Source organism: Nannospalax galili, unplaced genomic scaffold (genome assembly GCF_000622305.1).
Source record: "Nannospalax galili isolate Female #2095 unplaced genomic scaffold, S.galili_v1.0 scaffold135, whole genome shotgun sequence".
NCBI lineage: Eukaryota > Metazoa > Chordata > Mammalia > Rodentia > Spalacidae > Nannospalax > Nannospalax galili.
The window spans coordinates 602,874-618,406 of NW_008338998.1; the positions used below are offsets into that span (position 1 = coordinate 602,874).

General features: G+C 44.7%; 1 protein-coding gene across 5 annotated transcripts in view; it reads right to left on the reverse strand.

Moving 5' to 3' along the window:
• Nucleotides 1-570: 570 nt before the first annotated feature.
• The window catches only part of Atp10a (ATPase phospholipid transporting 10A (putative)), a 191,158-nt gene continuing 176,195 nt past the window's right edge, over nucleotides 571-15,533 (reverse strand). The window contains exons 14-22 of one of the 5 annotated variants that reach the window (XM_029563797.1): nucleotides 13,804-13,890; nucleotides 13,566-13,662; nucleotides 12,418-12,494; nucleotides 9,393-9,518; nucleotides 4,774-4,974; nucleotides 2,327-2,407; nucleotides 2,133-2,237; nucleotides 1,522-1,709; nucleotides 571-1,337 (exon numbers count right to left, since the gene is read on the reverse strand). In XM_029563797.1, coding sequence (XP_029419657.1) covers nucleotides 734-1,337; nucleotides 1,522-1,709; nucleotides 2,133-2,237; nucleotides 2,327-2,407; nucleotides 4,774-4,974; nucleotides 9,393-9,518; nucleotides 12,418-12,494; nucleotides 13,566-13,662; nucleotides 13,804-13,890 — 1,566 coding nt within the window. In that variant the 3' untranslated portion in view covers nucleotides 571-733. Of the gene's footprint in view, nucleotides 1,338-1,521; nucleotides 1,710-2,132; nucleotides 2,238-2,326; nucleotides 2,408-4,773; nucleotides 4,975-9,392; nucleotides 9,519-12,417; nucleotides 12,495-13,565; nucleotides 13,891-15,533 lie in introns of those variants that run through there. The other 4 variants (XM_029563796.1, XM_008833629.3, XM_029563798.1 and 1 more) reach the window with 4 other exon arrangements.

The window sequence follows — 15,533 nt, forward strand, 5'->3', positions numbered from 1 at the left end:
GTACTCCCTTAGGTCTTATACCAGAATCTTCATACAACAGAGGTGACCAGACACACTCTCTTTGCAAAGTGGAGGTTGTTTATTGTCTGTGATGATTTTAACAGCAATACACTACATTGAGGCTGTCATACCTATGAAGTGAGCTTTATGAAATGCCTGCAGAAAACTGAGTGTGGGCACGAACTTTACATAGTTTTTTCCTGAGGTCTCACTTTCTGTTTTATGGGTTAAGAGGAGCTGCAGTCTGCCCCCAATGGAAGACTCTGCCTCAGGGGCCACAGCCATCCCTCTGTCTTCTTTCCTCCCTATTCCGTGTTCACACCCACCACAGCCACCCAAGTGCTCAACTGTTTATCACATTTATGCCTGCAGAAAGCAGGGATCACGTAGGTTGAAGAAACAAAGCATTTTGCTTTTCTTTACAAAATGAGATGAAAAAATAAATCTAGACACACTTTTCAAGTGTCATTCTTCTTTAAACTTTATATATAGATATAAGCTCTTATTTTTCTTTATCAGTATATTCTACTTAGAACTTGAAAAATAAACTTTCTTTTTTGGTACCTCTGGTTTCCTATGTTAGTCTTGGAAACATTTAAAATATATATCTCCCTAGAACTCTTCTGTGCAAATAATAAACATAAATAACATAAACATCTGTTATAAAATTTTAAAAAGGTCATTTCAAGGTTTTCTCTGTGACCACAGTGACTGTAACCCCTTGGAGGTGACACTAGAAGTAGTCTGTGACTTGTCTTTGTAAGCTGTGCAGATCCTGGTCTGGCTGCGGAGGGCTGTCCTGTTTGTCCATCTGTAAACTACCTCTGGAGAGTTGCAAGACACTTCCCAATCCACTGGCCAGCGAGAGGGAGGAGATCCAGTTGAGTGAGCTGAAGCTGGGCAGGTTAAAGAGGGATGATAAGGGGGCTGCTGGACTCTCACTGGTGGGCTTCCCGTTGGAGTGCCCAGGACACTCTTCTGAAACAGCCTCCCTTGGCACAGAAGACCCTGGGACCTGAGTGCCTAGTCCCTCCAGCAAGGTGTCGTCTTTTAATGGCATGTTCGTGTCCAGTGCACTGGGTTCCCCACTGGCCTCTGGTGAGCAGGCCAGCTGCTGTGGTAGCGGGGAAACCTGTGTGGCACGGTCCTTGGGTAAGGACTCGGAGGGACCCATGGTCCTCCTTCCCGAGAATGCAGTTTCAGGATCTCCAGGCGGTTGTGCCTGAGTGGAGGTTTCTTTGGGAGTGGTATATTTGCTGGGGAATTTCTTGGCCAAGCGGCGTCCCATCTGAAGCTGGGTAGGAAAAAGGCTCCCCAGGAGAGCTTTGAAAAACAATCTGGAAAGGACACATCAAAAAGTGAGATTTTGCAGTGGCCATGCCTGAGCTTCATGAGACTCACACACAGACATAAGCACAGCAATGTGGTTGCATCATGTGTCTCACTCTCAGGCCTTGGGGACACAACATGGCTATGCTCTGCCTTTGCTTAGGACTTGAGGGTACTGCCTGGGACACTCACCTGGGCAGCAATGCAGAGACAGGTGCGATGAGGCAAGTCAGGTAAAACAGAGGGTCTCCCAGCAATGTCTGCATGGTCCAGTAAGGGTTCGACGGAGGATAACATGTTGCACAGGAAGTGTTGTAAATCAGAGCCACAGAGAAAAACAAAAAAGTGCTAAAGCCACAGGCTAACCAGTTGAGCCAGGTCTGAAGAAGAACCAGAAATAAAAGGCTTTTACTTCATCTTAAAGGTGACAATAAATGATGGTAACGCACTAGTCATGGTACGGGGTGTACCGCCAGGTCTTAGTGAAGACTCTTGCCACGGGTGGCCAGTTGACCTTAGTGGAGCAGTCTGGGACAAGGGCATGAAGGCCAGTGGAAAAGGCTAGGTGGGGGAGAGGCATGGTGGTGAAGGAAATGAAGCAGGTAGGAGGAGGAAGATCTGCTTAGGGGGTGGAGGGTAGGCTGCTTCATTTTCCCAGCTAGTAGCTTTGGGAGAGATGCCATTTTCCTTCTTATTACAGGTAGGACACATACAGTCTCCTGTATGTTCAAAACACCTGCTGGGAAGTGTGTGGCCCACAGTATCAGCCCCTTTTGGAATGTGACCTTGCCAGAGGCTCTCACCCAGGTTTTGGTTTCAATACCCAGGTGCAGCAGGAAGGTCAACAGCGCAATTGCTGTGACAGGGGTCCCCCAGGTAAACACATCCACATCGGAGTCGTAGTACGCCTGAAAAACAGCAGCAAGACAGGAGTGTTCTATGCCTGTGAGAGCCTAGAGACAGTTGAGGAGAAAATCTAGGCTGGGTGCCCACTTACCAGGTAAGGAATGAAAAAGCACACCAGGCTCTGGAAGGCAGCATCTACCATGTTTAACCAGAAGGCTCGTGGCCGGTATTCCTGGAACACAGGAACAAGTAGGGAAATTACAGAAAAGGGCTTTTCTTCCCCACAGTGTTCTCCAGTGTGCTGTGCCTTGAAAACACAGGCCAAACATTGCAGGGAAATGTGGTGCTTCGGGATCTGGGGAGGTAAGGCACCATTTGCTGGTTAAGAAACCAGAACAAAAAGGCTCATAGAGTTGCTGGCAGCTGAGTCACTGGGACCAAGAAGATGAGCCGTGTTAGGTGAGGGTGAGCAGAGAAAAGTACACGGCTCACTCAGCCTTACAAGGCAATCTTGTCCTCGAGTGAGAATACCTGAACTGTTGAGCAGTATCCCCTGATCTGGGGGACCCTTCTAGTCCTTCGACCCTTAAAAGTGAATTAAATGATCACTACATCTTAATGTTAAAACAAAGAAGCTATTTCACTGGTCAGAATATGGGTTGAGTATCCCCCTGAGGGTTCACATATTGACACTTAGTCCCCCTTGTGAGATACTGATAGTGAAAACAGTCTAACTATAGTGTTCAGAGGTCAGGGCCTTACGAAGTTGGTAGGGATAAAACCATCAGGGTAGAGCCCCTATGACTGAGTTATAAGAAAGAGACCAGAAGAGATACAATGTCCTACTTTGCTTTCTGTTTCTGTGATAAAACATTGACCAAAACCAACTTTGGGAAAAAAAGGGTTTATTTCATCTTAGACTTCCAGGTAACAGTTTATCACTGAGGGAATTCAAGGCAGGAATCTGGAGGCAGGAACTGAAGTAGAAACCACCATGGAGGAACGCAGTTAATTTTTTTGCTTTCCCTGGCTACCTTTTTTGTACAGCCCAGGCCCACCTGACCAGAGATGGTTCCATCCACAGTAGGCTGGACATTCTCACACCAATTAGCAATCAAACAAAGCCATCACTAGATGTAGCCCTTCAAACTTGGACCTCCAGAACTATAAAACAAAATAGCTACTTTATTAAATAACCTGCCTTAGGTGTTTTTGTTATAGCAATGCCAAACTTACTACAACAACTATATATCCATGGCAAAAAATGACCTTAATACACACAAATAGAATTCTCCATTACTGGATAACCGAACTTGTATTTATCCCTACTAAGTCCTGTAGTACCTGGCACAGGTTCTGGCCTGTGGGCAACACACAGAGGACAGGAGGAGCATTTACTACCACATGAAGGAAGTGCTGGGGACATTCTCATTGGTCCCTCATTCTACACGAAAAGACCACAGTATCTTGTCTCATGGCTGGTGGAGGTGAGTGAGCTAGCTAAGACTGAAACTCCCTCAAGATGATAGGTTCGGTTCCCTTGCCTCCTTGTGCACTGCCTTTCAATCTGTGCAGCCTGCTCCTGTGAAGACTCAGTGTCAATAGAGCGGTCATAGGGGGGTGAATAAATTCAGAATAAATTCAGAATAAATTCAGAATAAATTCAGAATAAATTCAGAATAAATTCAGAATAAATTCAGAATAAATTCAGAATAAATTCCGAATTAGAGATGCTATAGAAGAGATGGGATGCCACTCACTTTTAGCATACATGAAACCCAAACTTGCCAAAGAGAAGCACTCAGCTGGTTTCCTATAAGGACACAGGGCTATCAAAATGCCAATCATGTGCCATGCTTGGCACATGTACTTGGCAGATGTAAGCATGTACTACATCTGTCTGCTCTTTTAGTAGTTTTCTTTTGGGGATTGACTTAATTCCTTTTGAGGAAAATAAGGATGTTTTGTGCTGCTTTTTGTCTTTTTGCTTGCTTTAGAAAATCCTACTTGGGCCTCAGTTATCACCTATGACTGAGTTAGATTTGAGTGGGTTTTCATTGGGCTTCTGGAAAAGGCTGAGGTGAAGAAGGAGGAGGTTTTCATTCAATACGCTTTATGAATGAACACAATGGTTTTGATCTGGAATGTCCCCAGAGTGGCCTTTGTGTGAGACAATGGAACCTTCAGGAAATGGAGACTAGAAGAGCTTTAAGTCACTGGGGCATACCGCTATGGGGATGGCGGGCCCTGGTCACCTCCTCTTTGCTTCCTGGTGCCTGGCTTGCACACCTTGCCCTACTATGTGCTTCTCAGCATTGCCATCCAGCACTCCTACCAGAAGCCCCAATGGGACGAACGTCCAAATCATGTGCTTAAGCAGCCTTTCCTTCTCACAAGTTAATTGTCTCAGATATTTTGATATACCAAAGCAGAGCTAATTCAATGCATTAGAGAGTCTAGCAAATTGTATTCATTCTACAATTTCAACAGTTTTCTGGGGTGTCTACTAAAAAGGATGCTTGGGGACTTACACTTTCTGAAAGGTGAACCAAGGGGTGGAGGAGTAGGAGATGGAGGCAGAGATTCAGGGGAGGTTACCTCCATGTTCTGGCCACTCTTATAGAGCTGCGGCTCTTTCAGCAGCATGTTGGCTGGAACATCCTTGTCCAGCACCCCAGTCACGAGCTGGGGAAGTGATGAGAAGAGCAGATTAAAGAAGATCAGATACCACTGGTCAATCATGGCAGATGCAGAGAATCCACAGTAAAACTGGAACCAAAACAGGAGGCCCACAAACATCTGCAACCAAGAAAGGAGGCATGGGAACAGGTTACTCTTGAGCTGTCCCCTGCAGCTTCTCCCTGCGGGAACCAAGAACCCTGAAGAGGTTTTCCGTAAAGATTAAGTGGCTAGGCAGAGATTTCTTCCAAAGGCAGTCCTAATCTTGAGCCCTATGGCTGGCATGCTTCTCCTTCTTCCTCTCCCCAACCCCCCTGCCCTTAAGAAGCCAGCAGCAGGCATTTGGAACTTTCAGGAGCAGCCCACTGAGGGATGAGTTTTGGACATGAAGAGCTGGAGATGACCAATTTGAAACACAAAATCAAAGTGTGACTGGGCTCAGGGCAGCTCACATTTTAAGAGGGTCCATGGCTTCTTCCCCAGGACCCTCCTCCTCTTTTGTATCTCTCCCCAAATCTGCCCCAGGATACATCTCTGATCCCATCTCCCTCCTCAGTCACACATTTTCCATCTTTTCTTTTGCAACAAAATTTCACCGTGTAGCCCAGGCAGGCTTAAATTCAACATCTGCCTAACTCAGCCTCATTTTTAATGAGGAACAGTGGATAATTATCAAGTCCCATTAAGAGAAAGACACACGTGGGCTGCAGAGATGGCTCAGCTGGTAAAAGCACGTACTGCTCGTCCAGAGGACCTGAGTTCAATTCCCAGCAACCGCACTGGGCAGCTCACAACTGCCTATAACACCAGCTTCTGGGGGATCTGATGCCCCTGGCTTCTGCAGGGACCTGCATACATGTGCACCCCCCCAATATACATATAATTTTTTTAAAAAATTTAAAAGAGAAAGACACACAAGTGTAAGAGTGAAGACAAGAACCGTGCCTCTGTCTCCATCGAAGCTGGGCTGGCCTCGGGCTGTCTGCTGGCGAGGGCATTATAGGAATGATCTCTGACCTTACAAGTGTCCCTGATTCGCCAAATAGGAGAACAAGAAGCAGACATCTTTAACAGCCTTCTCAGTAGTGGTGGAAGCTGGGAGGATAGCTTTCTACTATTACTAGGTCACTGAGTATGAGTGGCCTGTGCACATTTACCTGGGGAGCACAGCAGTTTGACAGACACTGTGGTTTGAATCTTAAATGTCCTTCAGAAGCCCATGAGTTAAGGCTTGGTCAGTTGCCAGCTATAAGCAATTGGAAGGTAGTGAAACCTTAGAGAGGTGGGGCCTAGTGAGAGGAAGGTAATTTATTGAGGCATGTCCTTAGAGGAATCCTGGGAATCTGCTGGCTCTGTCCCTCTGAACACCACTAGATAGGCAGCTTTGTTTCAGTCATGATGTGTTGCCTCACCACAGACCCAAAGACAACAGGGCCAAATGACTATGGGTTGAAACCTTTGAGACTGTGAGCCCTTATAAGTTGTTTGTCTCAGGGATTTCATTAGATGATGAAAGCCGACGCAGTACATTCTCAAGCTTCCCAAAGTTGCAACTTGGCATAAATCATGTTATAGTCTTTCCTTCATCTTCCTTGTCCCTGATGTGGTCATACAAGTGAGTCTTACCCTCAAAGGCAAACACTAATGCCTTTGAAGACCTCATCAGAGTTCTTGGCATGCTGGGCTTATCACCCGAGGCATACTCATCTTAGTTGTTATCTTTGTCATTTCCTTCTTTGAGGCTGAAGGTCAAGGTGTTCTTACCATTTACAGAAAGCTAAGGTTTGAGATATGAAGCCTTGATCATGGTATGAAAACAAACCCAATTGTTCCAAACACAGATGGATCTTGGGCCTAGGGTTCGGGGGCCAGTCCCCTAAAAAGGAATGGTAGAGTGGACAAACACTACTAGGCACTGTGAGGTCTGGGTTGAGATCTGAGCTACAACTCTCTGTGGCTCTTCGATTCAGTTACTTAACCTCTCTGAGCTTTGGTTTCCTCACTTGAAAATGGCTTGTGAAGATCAGCAGAAATGTTAGTCTATGTGGGTGGAAGCTATGACTAAAGTCCCCCAAGTACTGTTTCAATCTATTACTTAAGTGTCTTAATATGCAACCTTCCCCCTCCACACGACAGGCTTGGACTTTCATTGACTTTCTTCCTTTCCTTCCGCCCACGACTGACTCCCTCTCACCCACCTGCATGGGCTCAGCCTCATGAGTCATAGTAGAGCAAATGGTGTCAAGGGGAACAGGAAGAAAAATACTTAAATAATTGAGAGGCTCCTCTACCCCCACCCCTAAGAGCCAAAGAGCTTTAGTCTCAAACTACTGTTGCTATGGAAACTAGCTTCTCTGCTCTTTATTGGAAAGGAAAGCCATCTTATTCTTAAAACTAATGAATCTCTCCAGTGAGGAGTGATTATCCTTGAACTCCTCACATGGATGAATGCTCCTTAACGAAGGCCCTGCATCTTACAACAATAAAACCAGGTGACTCTTCCTCCCCTCTGTGTCTTCCAACAAGGACAGGCTTATCCTGGCAGTGGGAGGCCGTTGGCCACCCCAAGTGGCCACTCTGGCCTTTGTTTGTTTCTAAAATGTTAAATGGTTTGGCTTATATTATTCTGATGACTCTCTCAATTTGAGAAACTTGAATTGTTTGGGGGTTAAAAAAATAACCTGGAGAAGTTAAATATAGATGGTATCCAACTTAGTTCAATTAGGATTTTTTGACTTTATGATGGTATTTAAGCAATGTGCATTCACCAGAAGCTCTAAATCTTGATTTGGATCTTTGTCTTTGCCTGGGCTTTATTCTTTCATGAAATGCTGAGCAGTGGCTTTAAGCCAAAGCTCCCAGGGCAGCCATGAGGCTACAAGTAGACAGCAAGCAGATGCTTCAGTGTGCTGTGCTGTGCTGCTAAGCTGTGATACTGGGTGGCCTAGGTATTAAATGCATTTTCCACTTGTGATATTTTCAACTTGTGATAGATTTATCAGGATGATGTAACCCTATAAGTTGAGGAGCAACTTTGCTTAAGATTTCATGGTCAATGAGTGACAGAAAATGAGGCTAGATTCCATCCTAAAGGGTGCCACATAGTCATGTTTGCATGTAGGAGCTGGAAGCCTCTAGGTTTGCAGCTGTGTGTTTGAGGCCTCACCGTACTGGTGATTCAATACCGGGTATGAGAAAATGAGAAATGAAGTCATTAGGTCAGAAACAGCACCCTTTTGAATGTGGTATCAGGAAGAGCTTAGTCTGAACTGATTTCCAAATTTACCCAATTAGAAATGTCCTGAGCATTTGTATTCGTTAGAAGACATTGTGAAAATCAGGTGAGTGAGTGGCTAGAAGCTGGGAATGGAAAGGTAGGTGGCGGCCTCCAGAGCAAGACATTAAGAACACGAAAGAGGCATACTAACAGCAGCTTAGATTAAGCCTGGAGAGTTTTATATGGAATTTATAAAAACCTTTTGTTTTATTTTTTTCAGAAGATCATAGTATAATCTTGACACTAGACAGTGAGATTTATGGGACAACCATGGAAAAGCATTTATGCCAGGAATTCTGTCTCTTGTTGATTCACTCATCCTCAAGCTATCAGAGGCAGAGACAAGAGGAGCAACCCAGCAGCTTCCCAGGAGAGTCTCTAGAAAGCTCTTCTAAATGGGTCAGAGCTGTAAGGGCCTTGCAGACCATCTCACAGGGCTGTGGAGAGGTTGCTCCCAAAGATTTAGTGTGAAGGAACTAAGATTAAACACCAGGACCCCAGTGGGACAGAAACAGAAGGGCCCTGTATTTAAAGTCTCTGCAGAGACACAACTGTCCACAGACCAACTGGCCTGGGAGCCTTCACTGCAAGTTAACAGAGTTACCAACTGAACTAGTGGGAAGAGGGCAAATCGGCTCCCAAGTCCATGAGGGTGGGGAGCTCCCTTTCTTGCCAGGTATAATCCTTGACCAGGGGATCTGTGCCGGGCCTGGGGTATGTGTGTCTAACAGACACCACTCATTATCTGAGCCACAGCATCGTCAAGTAATTTTCTGACCCTAAAGCCACCAAACACACTTCTCCTTTAACCTTCCCTGTCTACTGTAGAAAAATCAGTGTCTCAGTGTGGACATCCCAACAAAATGGTCCTACATAACATGTGAAAAGTAGCTGAGAACTTGGAAATAGAATCAGTATCAGATAGTGACATGGTTCTCAGCAGCTTACTAGCTGTGTGGCCCTGTGAAAACTGCTGGCCTGTGGTTATACTACTTCTCAAAATCATGTGTGGACTTTGTGTTACCTGCTTATTTATAAGATTTCCTCTTTAGAGATACAGCTCTTCTTGCTGCCCATAAGTCAGTCTTCTGAGATACAGTGTACAAAGTCGGGCTAAGACAGCAGACATGCACAGAGGTCAAGATGGATGGAGTGGACAGACAGGGGACCCTGGTGGCCTGCTGGTCTTAGGCAAACGATGATCCTACAAATATTAAATCTTTTAATTAAAAAACTCTAAAGATCCATGCCAAACACCTACTGTGTTTTTGTAGAAGAAGTAGAGCACCATGTTGGCCAGTCGGGAGTAGCACCAGTGTCCGTGGACAATTAAGAGTCTCTCCAGGTATCGGAATCTCGGCACTGCAAAGTCACTTGCCATCACTGCCTTGAAAAGGAGAGGAGTTCTCATTACTGTTGTCCACTTGGCATATGTCTTTCTTATGGCTCCCAATGCAAGGTAAGACACGGGAGGAAGGAAATCCAGCTTAAAACACAGTGTTAGTGTGGCTTTGTCTTCCTCTACCTCACCAACTTCTTCCATTAAGAAGAAAAGGACCCAATAACTCTATCATCTATCTATCTATCTATCTATCTATCTATCTATCTATCTATCTATCTATCATCTATCTATCATCTATCTATCTATCATCTATCTATCTATCATCTATCTATCTATCTATCTATCTATCTATCTATCTATCTATCTATCTATCATCTGTCTGTTTTTTCGAGACAGGGTCTCCCTGTAGCTCCAGCTGGGCTGGAACTTGTTACATAGACGAGGCTGGCCTTGATATCACAGAAATCTGCCTGCCTCTGCCTCCCAATGCTGGAACTGAAGGCCTGTGCCACCATGCCTGGCTTCAATAAACACTCTTGCTTAGGGGTGCCACTTTACAGGGCCACTTAAGTCTTTAGATACTGAATATGTGATTGAGGAGTTTAAAAGGTTTTACTTTTTTTTTTTTCTAATGCTGTTTTCTGAAAAGCCACAAATCGTAGAGGTGTGGAGTTTTCCCACCTTTTTCCAGCCCCATATCTTATTTGCTTCTGTACTGTACTCAGATCTCAAATCAAAGAGGAACCAAAACTGTCCCTTTGATGTGTGTTAGACAGACCATCAGGTATCCTGGGAGTTGCATCTTTGACTGTTCTCCCCAGGAGGATAAACAGTTATTATTGCACCATATTCTTTAAGGAATGGAATCTGTAGATGGCCAGCATTGATGCATCTCTTTCCCAGATGTTACTCTCTCAGTTGTTAGGATCTGCAGATATTGAGCCTGGGAGTGTAGAAGGCTGGTGGCAGCTCTTCATGGGTCTGTTCTCAGTCATCTCCTTCCCCCATCACTCACTCAGTCACTGTCAGTGTCACACATGACACAAAGGACCTGACACTTGACTTTCCTTTTTCTCTTCACAATACCCAGAACAAGGCCATACACATGGGGAAACTCAACATTTGTTGAATGAATGAAAAGAGAAAAAAAATGTTAGGGCCTTTTCTGAATTGTCTGTTTTCCCTTATTTCCCATAAGGAAAAGCTGATTAGCACAATACCTATAATCCCATATGCAAAGAAACCTGAAAAGAAGCCTTTTGTATTAAAGGCCTTGATGGTGAATAGCTGGGGAGGAGACTCAACTGCTTCTGCTGCACCTCGCCTTAGATTGTAAGACCTATGACTGGAGGCATGTGAGCAGTGATGGGAATACCTGGTCTATTGGACACACAACTTTGAGCCAGCAAATTTCTAGGTAGGATGTTGCTGAACACTTCCATATTTACTGTAAGTTACACTTAATGGAGGATGTGTTATGTGGGATGGTGAGACCTCTTCCAATGACCCTGTTGCTTTCATTTTTTTTTCCAATAAGTGCAGGGACACTATTTTGGCCTCTTAGTTGTGGAGCAGGTATGTGCGGAATCTTGGTTGCACTCTTGTGGAGGAGCCAGGAAGATAAGTAGGAGGTCATAATTCCAGCCATTGTGGGAAGGCCGTCTCAGGCCAAGAACTGGAAGGGACAAAAGAGCTTCTGCTCTTGAGATGCTCAGTCTCTGTAGGCTCATCCTGTTTGCCATGTTGTGGAACAGTCCCTGAAGCCAAGCTCTGAGGGGAACTAGGTACAAAGTGATCATAGCATCTACTACTCAGTCTAGTGGGATTCCCAGAATAACTGGGACAGCTGTGAATATTTGTAAAGGCCATTTCAGCAGAGGGACAAGCAATGTGTCTGGGCTGGAATTAAGGTGGGCAGGAGAGGCAGAAGCATGGAGAGCCAAGGGAGTGTCTTCATGAATTCCCAGTAGCTTCGCTTGTTTGCAAAAGCCTAGAAGTCTCTTCATCTGTTCTTATTTTTCTTTTCAAGCATTGGAGATCAAACCCAGGGCATTACATGTGCTAGGTAAGCTCTCTACTAGCAAGAAAGAGCCTCAGCTCCTTTTTAACTACTGTCCCCTTTGAATGGGTTTTTAAACTGACACCATTGAGGACGGCAATTGTGTCAGATAGTGTCTGTGTTTCTAAGTCTGGGCTGGGCAATAGTGGGGTCTAATTAAATAATTTTTAAGAGAACGGATAATGACTGAGGAATTGAAGAGCACATAAAGCATTTTAAATCCTTACATATCAACAGGAATATGCATATACATCTGTTTCAGATGTGAAGGTTTTAAGCTTCTAAACTTTTAGTCATTTATAGTCAGTATTTTGTATTTATGGGATCTGAATTTGCAGGCACAAACAACTGTGGATGGAAAACATTCAGGAAAAAACCATATTGAAATTTGGAGATTATTCTCTCTAAACAATACAGCATAACAACTATTTATATAATGTTTACATTGTATCAGGTATTAGAAGTCATTCAGAAATGTTGGAAGTTGTTATAATACTCTATCCTGGAGTGGCATATTTTAAGTTAACTCATGTGTTCAACTTCTGGAAGATTCAGAGCTGACAAGGTGACAGATAAGAAGCACAGACTTCATTGCCGGGAGGAGTCATGGTGGCTACATTCCATCATTAGAGTGCATCTAGGTTCTAACAGCACTACAACAAGGCAACCTTTCCATGGTATGGCTACTGTTGAGGAACAGTAAACAGAAATGTCTCCTAGGATGAGCTGAGCAGCCAGGAAAAGACTCATTTTTCTTCTTAAGATTTCCCCCAAATGTGGATGTCTTTATCAACAGAGTGACATTCTACCTCAGTTTCTACTATTGGCTTAGCAGAAGAAGAGCATAGGCTATAAGAAGGCAAACCTTGCCCAAATGGTCTTTACCTGCATGCCCTCTTGACCTGAGATCCCCACGCCTACATCTGCTACCTGGATCATGCTGACATCATTGGCTCCATCACCTAAAAACAACATAAGCAGGAAGAATCACTGAGTTTGAGATTCACAGAATCAGGTGGACATGTTGAGTTTCTTGGGAGACCCTGCTGGACTGAGTTCTATGAAAGAGTCATGAGAAAGATCGGGACAAGGGCAGAATAGCAGGTTCCTGAGAAAACTGAGGCAGACAGGATCAGGCATGGTATAGCATGGAACTACCAGCAACATCAAAAGGTTTCCCCAAAGTGGCTAGCACTGAGCCACTGTTTTATTCCATGGGATCTACACTGTCAGGATCTGAAGAGAAAAAAAACCCTTAATGTGGTATCCGGCCCAATGAGAGATGCTGCCATCACCTTCATCATTGTTATAGTTACTCATCTACTCCTGCCAGGTATCAAGGCTATTCTGAGTCATACTAACCTTAGCCGTTTGCTAACCTAAGCAAAACAGGCTAAATTATGTGCCTGTGGGGCCTTTGGGGGTGTGATGAAGGAGAACTTCCATTTGTTCTATTAAGCAGTTGACTGATGAATGTTAGGAACACAAGAACAAGTCAGAGACCTTGGCATCTTTGGGATGTCAAACAGATATAGTCATTATGATTCATGACACTAGTGCTCATTCTTGTACTGGGCTAAAGAATAGCCTAAATCACAGCACATATCTCAAGCCCCCACAAATAAAGACACAAATATATGAGTTATATCTGCAGCCCCTTTTTTACTTTTTAGTTTGAGACAGGATCTCACTAAGTCGGCCAGGCTGGACTTAAACCTGTAATTGTCTTGCCTCAGCCTCCTCAGTAATTGGAGTATCCAGGTGTGCCCCAGGCCTGGATTAAGACGTCTCTTTCTTATGCTTAATATACTTTATTGAGATGTAGTTTATGGATTTCTAGTATAAGCTTTATACCTAGAAATGTGCTACTCTATCATGCTGGATATAATTATAAATGGAAAAAAGATGAAGAAGGCTTTTCTTTTTACATGGTGTTATATAGAATAGCATTAGAAATTCAGATTGTAGTGAAGGAAGTGGCAGAATGAGATACATGCGAGGTCAGGCTTAGCCATACTGGCATGGATACTTGCCTATGGCCAGAGTCATGGCCTTGAGCTTACTTCTGACCAGTTTCACCACCATGCTCTTCTGCAAAGGGGTAGACCGACAGCAGAGGACGGAACGGCACTGCTTGGCAAGGAAGAGAAATTTGTCTTCCAGGCTTTTCTCAAGGGCATAGGCCAAACTTCTCCCATCAATCACAAGGCTTGGGCTGGGGCCGGAGGCAGGGGATGTAGAGGCTGGGTTGAAAGAGAACCCCATGCTCACATCACTTTCTGTATTCTCAGGGCTGCTTTGGGAGCCCTTGGATCGAACATAGTGGAGGCACTGGTCCAGCAGGGCTGCGCATGCTTCCTGAAACCAACACATAGTGTGTTTCATTAGGGTAACACCACTGACACTGGTCACCTGCTCAACACTCTCAAGCTGATGTCCTTTCAGGGCACAGACTGTGGTGTATGGCTCTTTAGAAGGCCACCTTCCAGAACTGAGGTTCAGCTAAAGAGAATCAGTTCCTGGTCAAGAGAGAAAGAACTAGGTTTCATTGGATTGCACCTTATCACCCATAGTACTGTGCTGAAGTTGGAATACAGTGATCACCCATGCAGGCTTGGCTGTGTTATTGTCGTACTGTATCTGCTTAAGCTGAATGACGGTCCAACCTATGCATTTCTACAGTTCTCTGAGCCTTTACCTAAACTTTCTATTGACCGATCAACAGTGGGAGACAAAGCTCTTTCAAAGCCTTTGCTGGATTAGCCACTAAAGACACGTAGTTTTTAGTTCTCTCCCTACATTCTCCATTTTCACTAGGGAAAGAATGAAAAGTCTAATTACCGTGACTTTTAATTGTCCATGCCCTTCTAAAACTCTATCTGAATTCCAGAGAGAGGAGGAAAACCTTCTGGGGAACATGCCCAAAAAATCTGAAAGAGGAGCCAGAGGCCAAGAAGGGACACTCACTCCCAGGAACAAACACACCCTGGTCATGTTTGAAAAGCTCCTGGCCTCCAGATAGAGAACCCATTGGCTGAGAGCCCAGTTCCCTTCAGGACACTGTGAACATCCAGCTGTAGTCAATCAATGCTTCCCAAAGACATCTGCATTCAGATAACTAATGTCTGAAAAGAGATTGCCAGTGCCTTTGGGGAGGCTTGGGGAGAAAGACAAGTCACTGGACATGACCACAGCCAGTCATAGATATGGAACATGTAGACCTGTGCCCAGAGGGAGAACTCTTCTCCCAAAGCAGGGAAGGGGCATGGTGGTAAGTGAGGAAAGCCTAAGAAGAACGTGGATGTAGGAACCCTGTGAGGTCCCTGGTCTGAGCACAAAGGACTGATGAGGCTAGTTCTGAGTGAGATAAAGCAGGCTCACCCCATCCAGTCTCTCCCTTGAATGGAGCTAATGTACCTTGGCAGGTGCACAGAGTAATTATTTGAAAACTCAAACAAAACAGTAACATTTGGGTCAGGGGAGAAGACTATCATGCTAAGTGCATCATAGAGTAACAAGTGTTCTGTTTTCACTCTGGTAGCCCCTGGCATGGCCCAGGGTACTAAGGAAGCTGAAGTGGGTGCTAGGGACAGAGAGCTCTGGGAGAAGCCTCAGTAAGGAGAAGGAATTCCCAATATTCAGAGAATGTGGAAGAATCTCCACTTTTTTTGGTTTTCTTTTCCTATCTTTTCCTAATTCCCAGTCTCAGTGATTTTGCTATTCTGGCAGTGTCAGCAGGGCCATCGACAGCCAAAAACTCTGAGGGAAAGGACCCTCCCTCTTTTCTGGAGCCATTGCCTGGCTCCAGGTACAGGTAGAGGTGGAGGAAATAGGAAGCAGGAAGAGGTACCTCACACCCTTCTTTACTGAAAAAGGGATTCTTAGGGAACTGGAAAGTACTGAAACAATTGTAAAGGGGAGGAGCTTAGCTATGTTGTTGATGAATTAATTCCTGGGCTTTCTATATGCTGTGCACACCTGTTCCTCAAGGGGACAGCAAC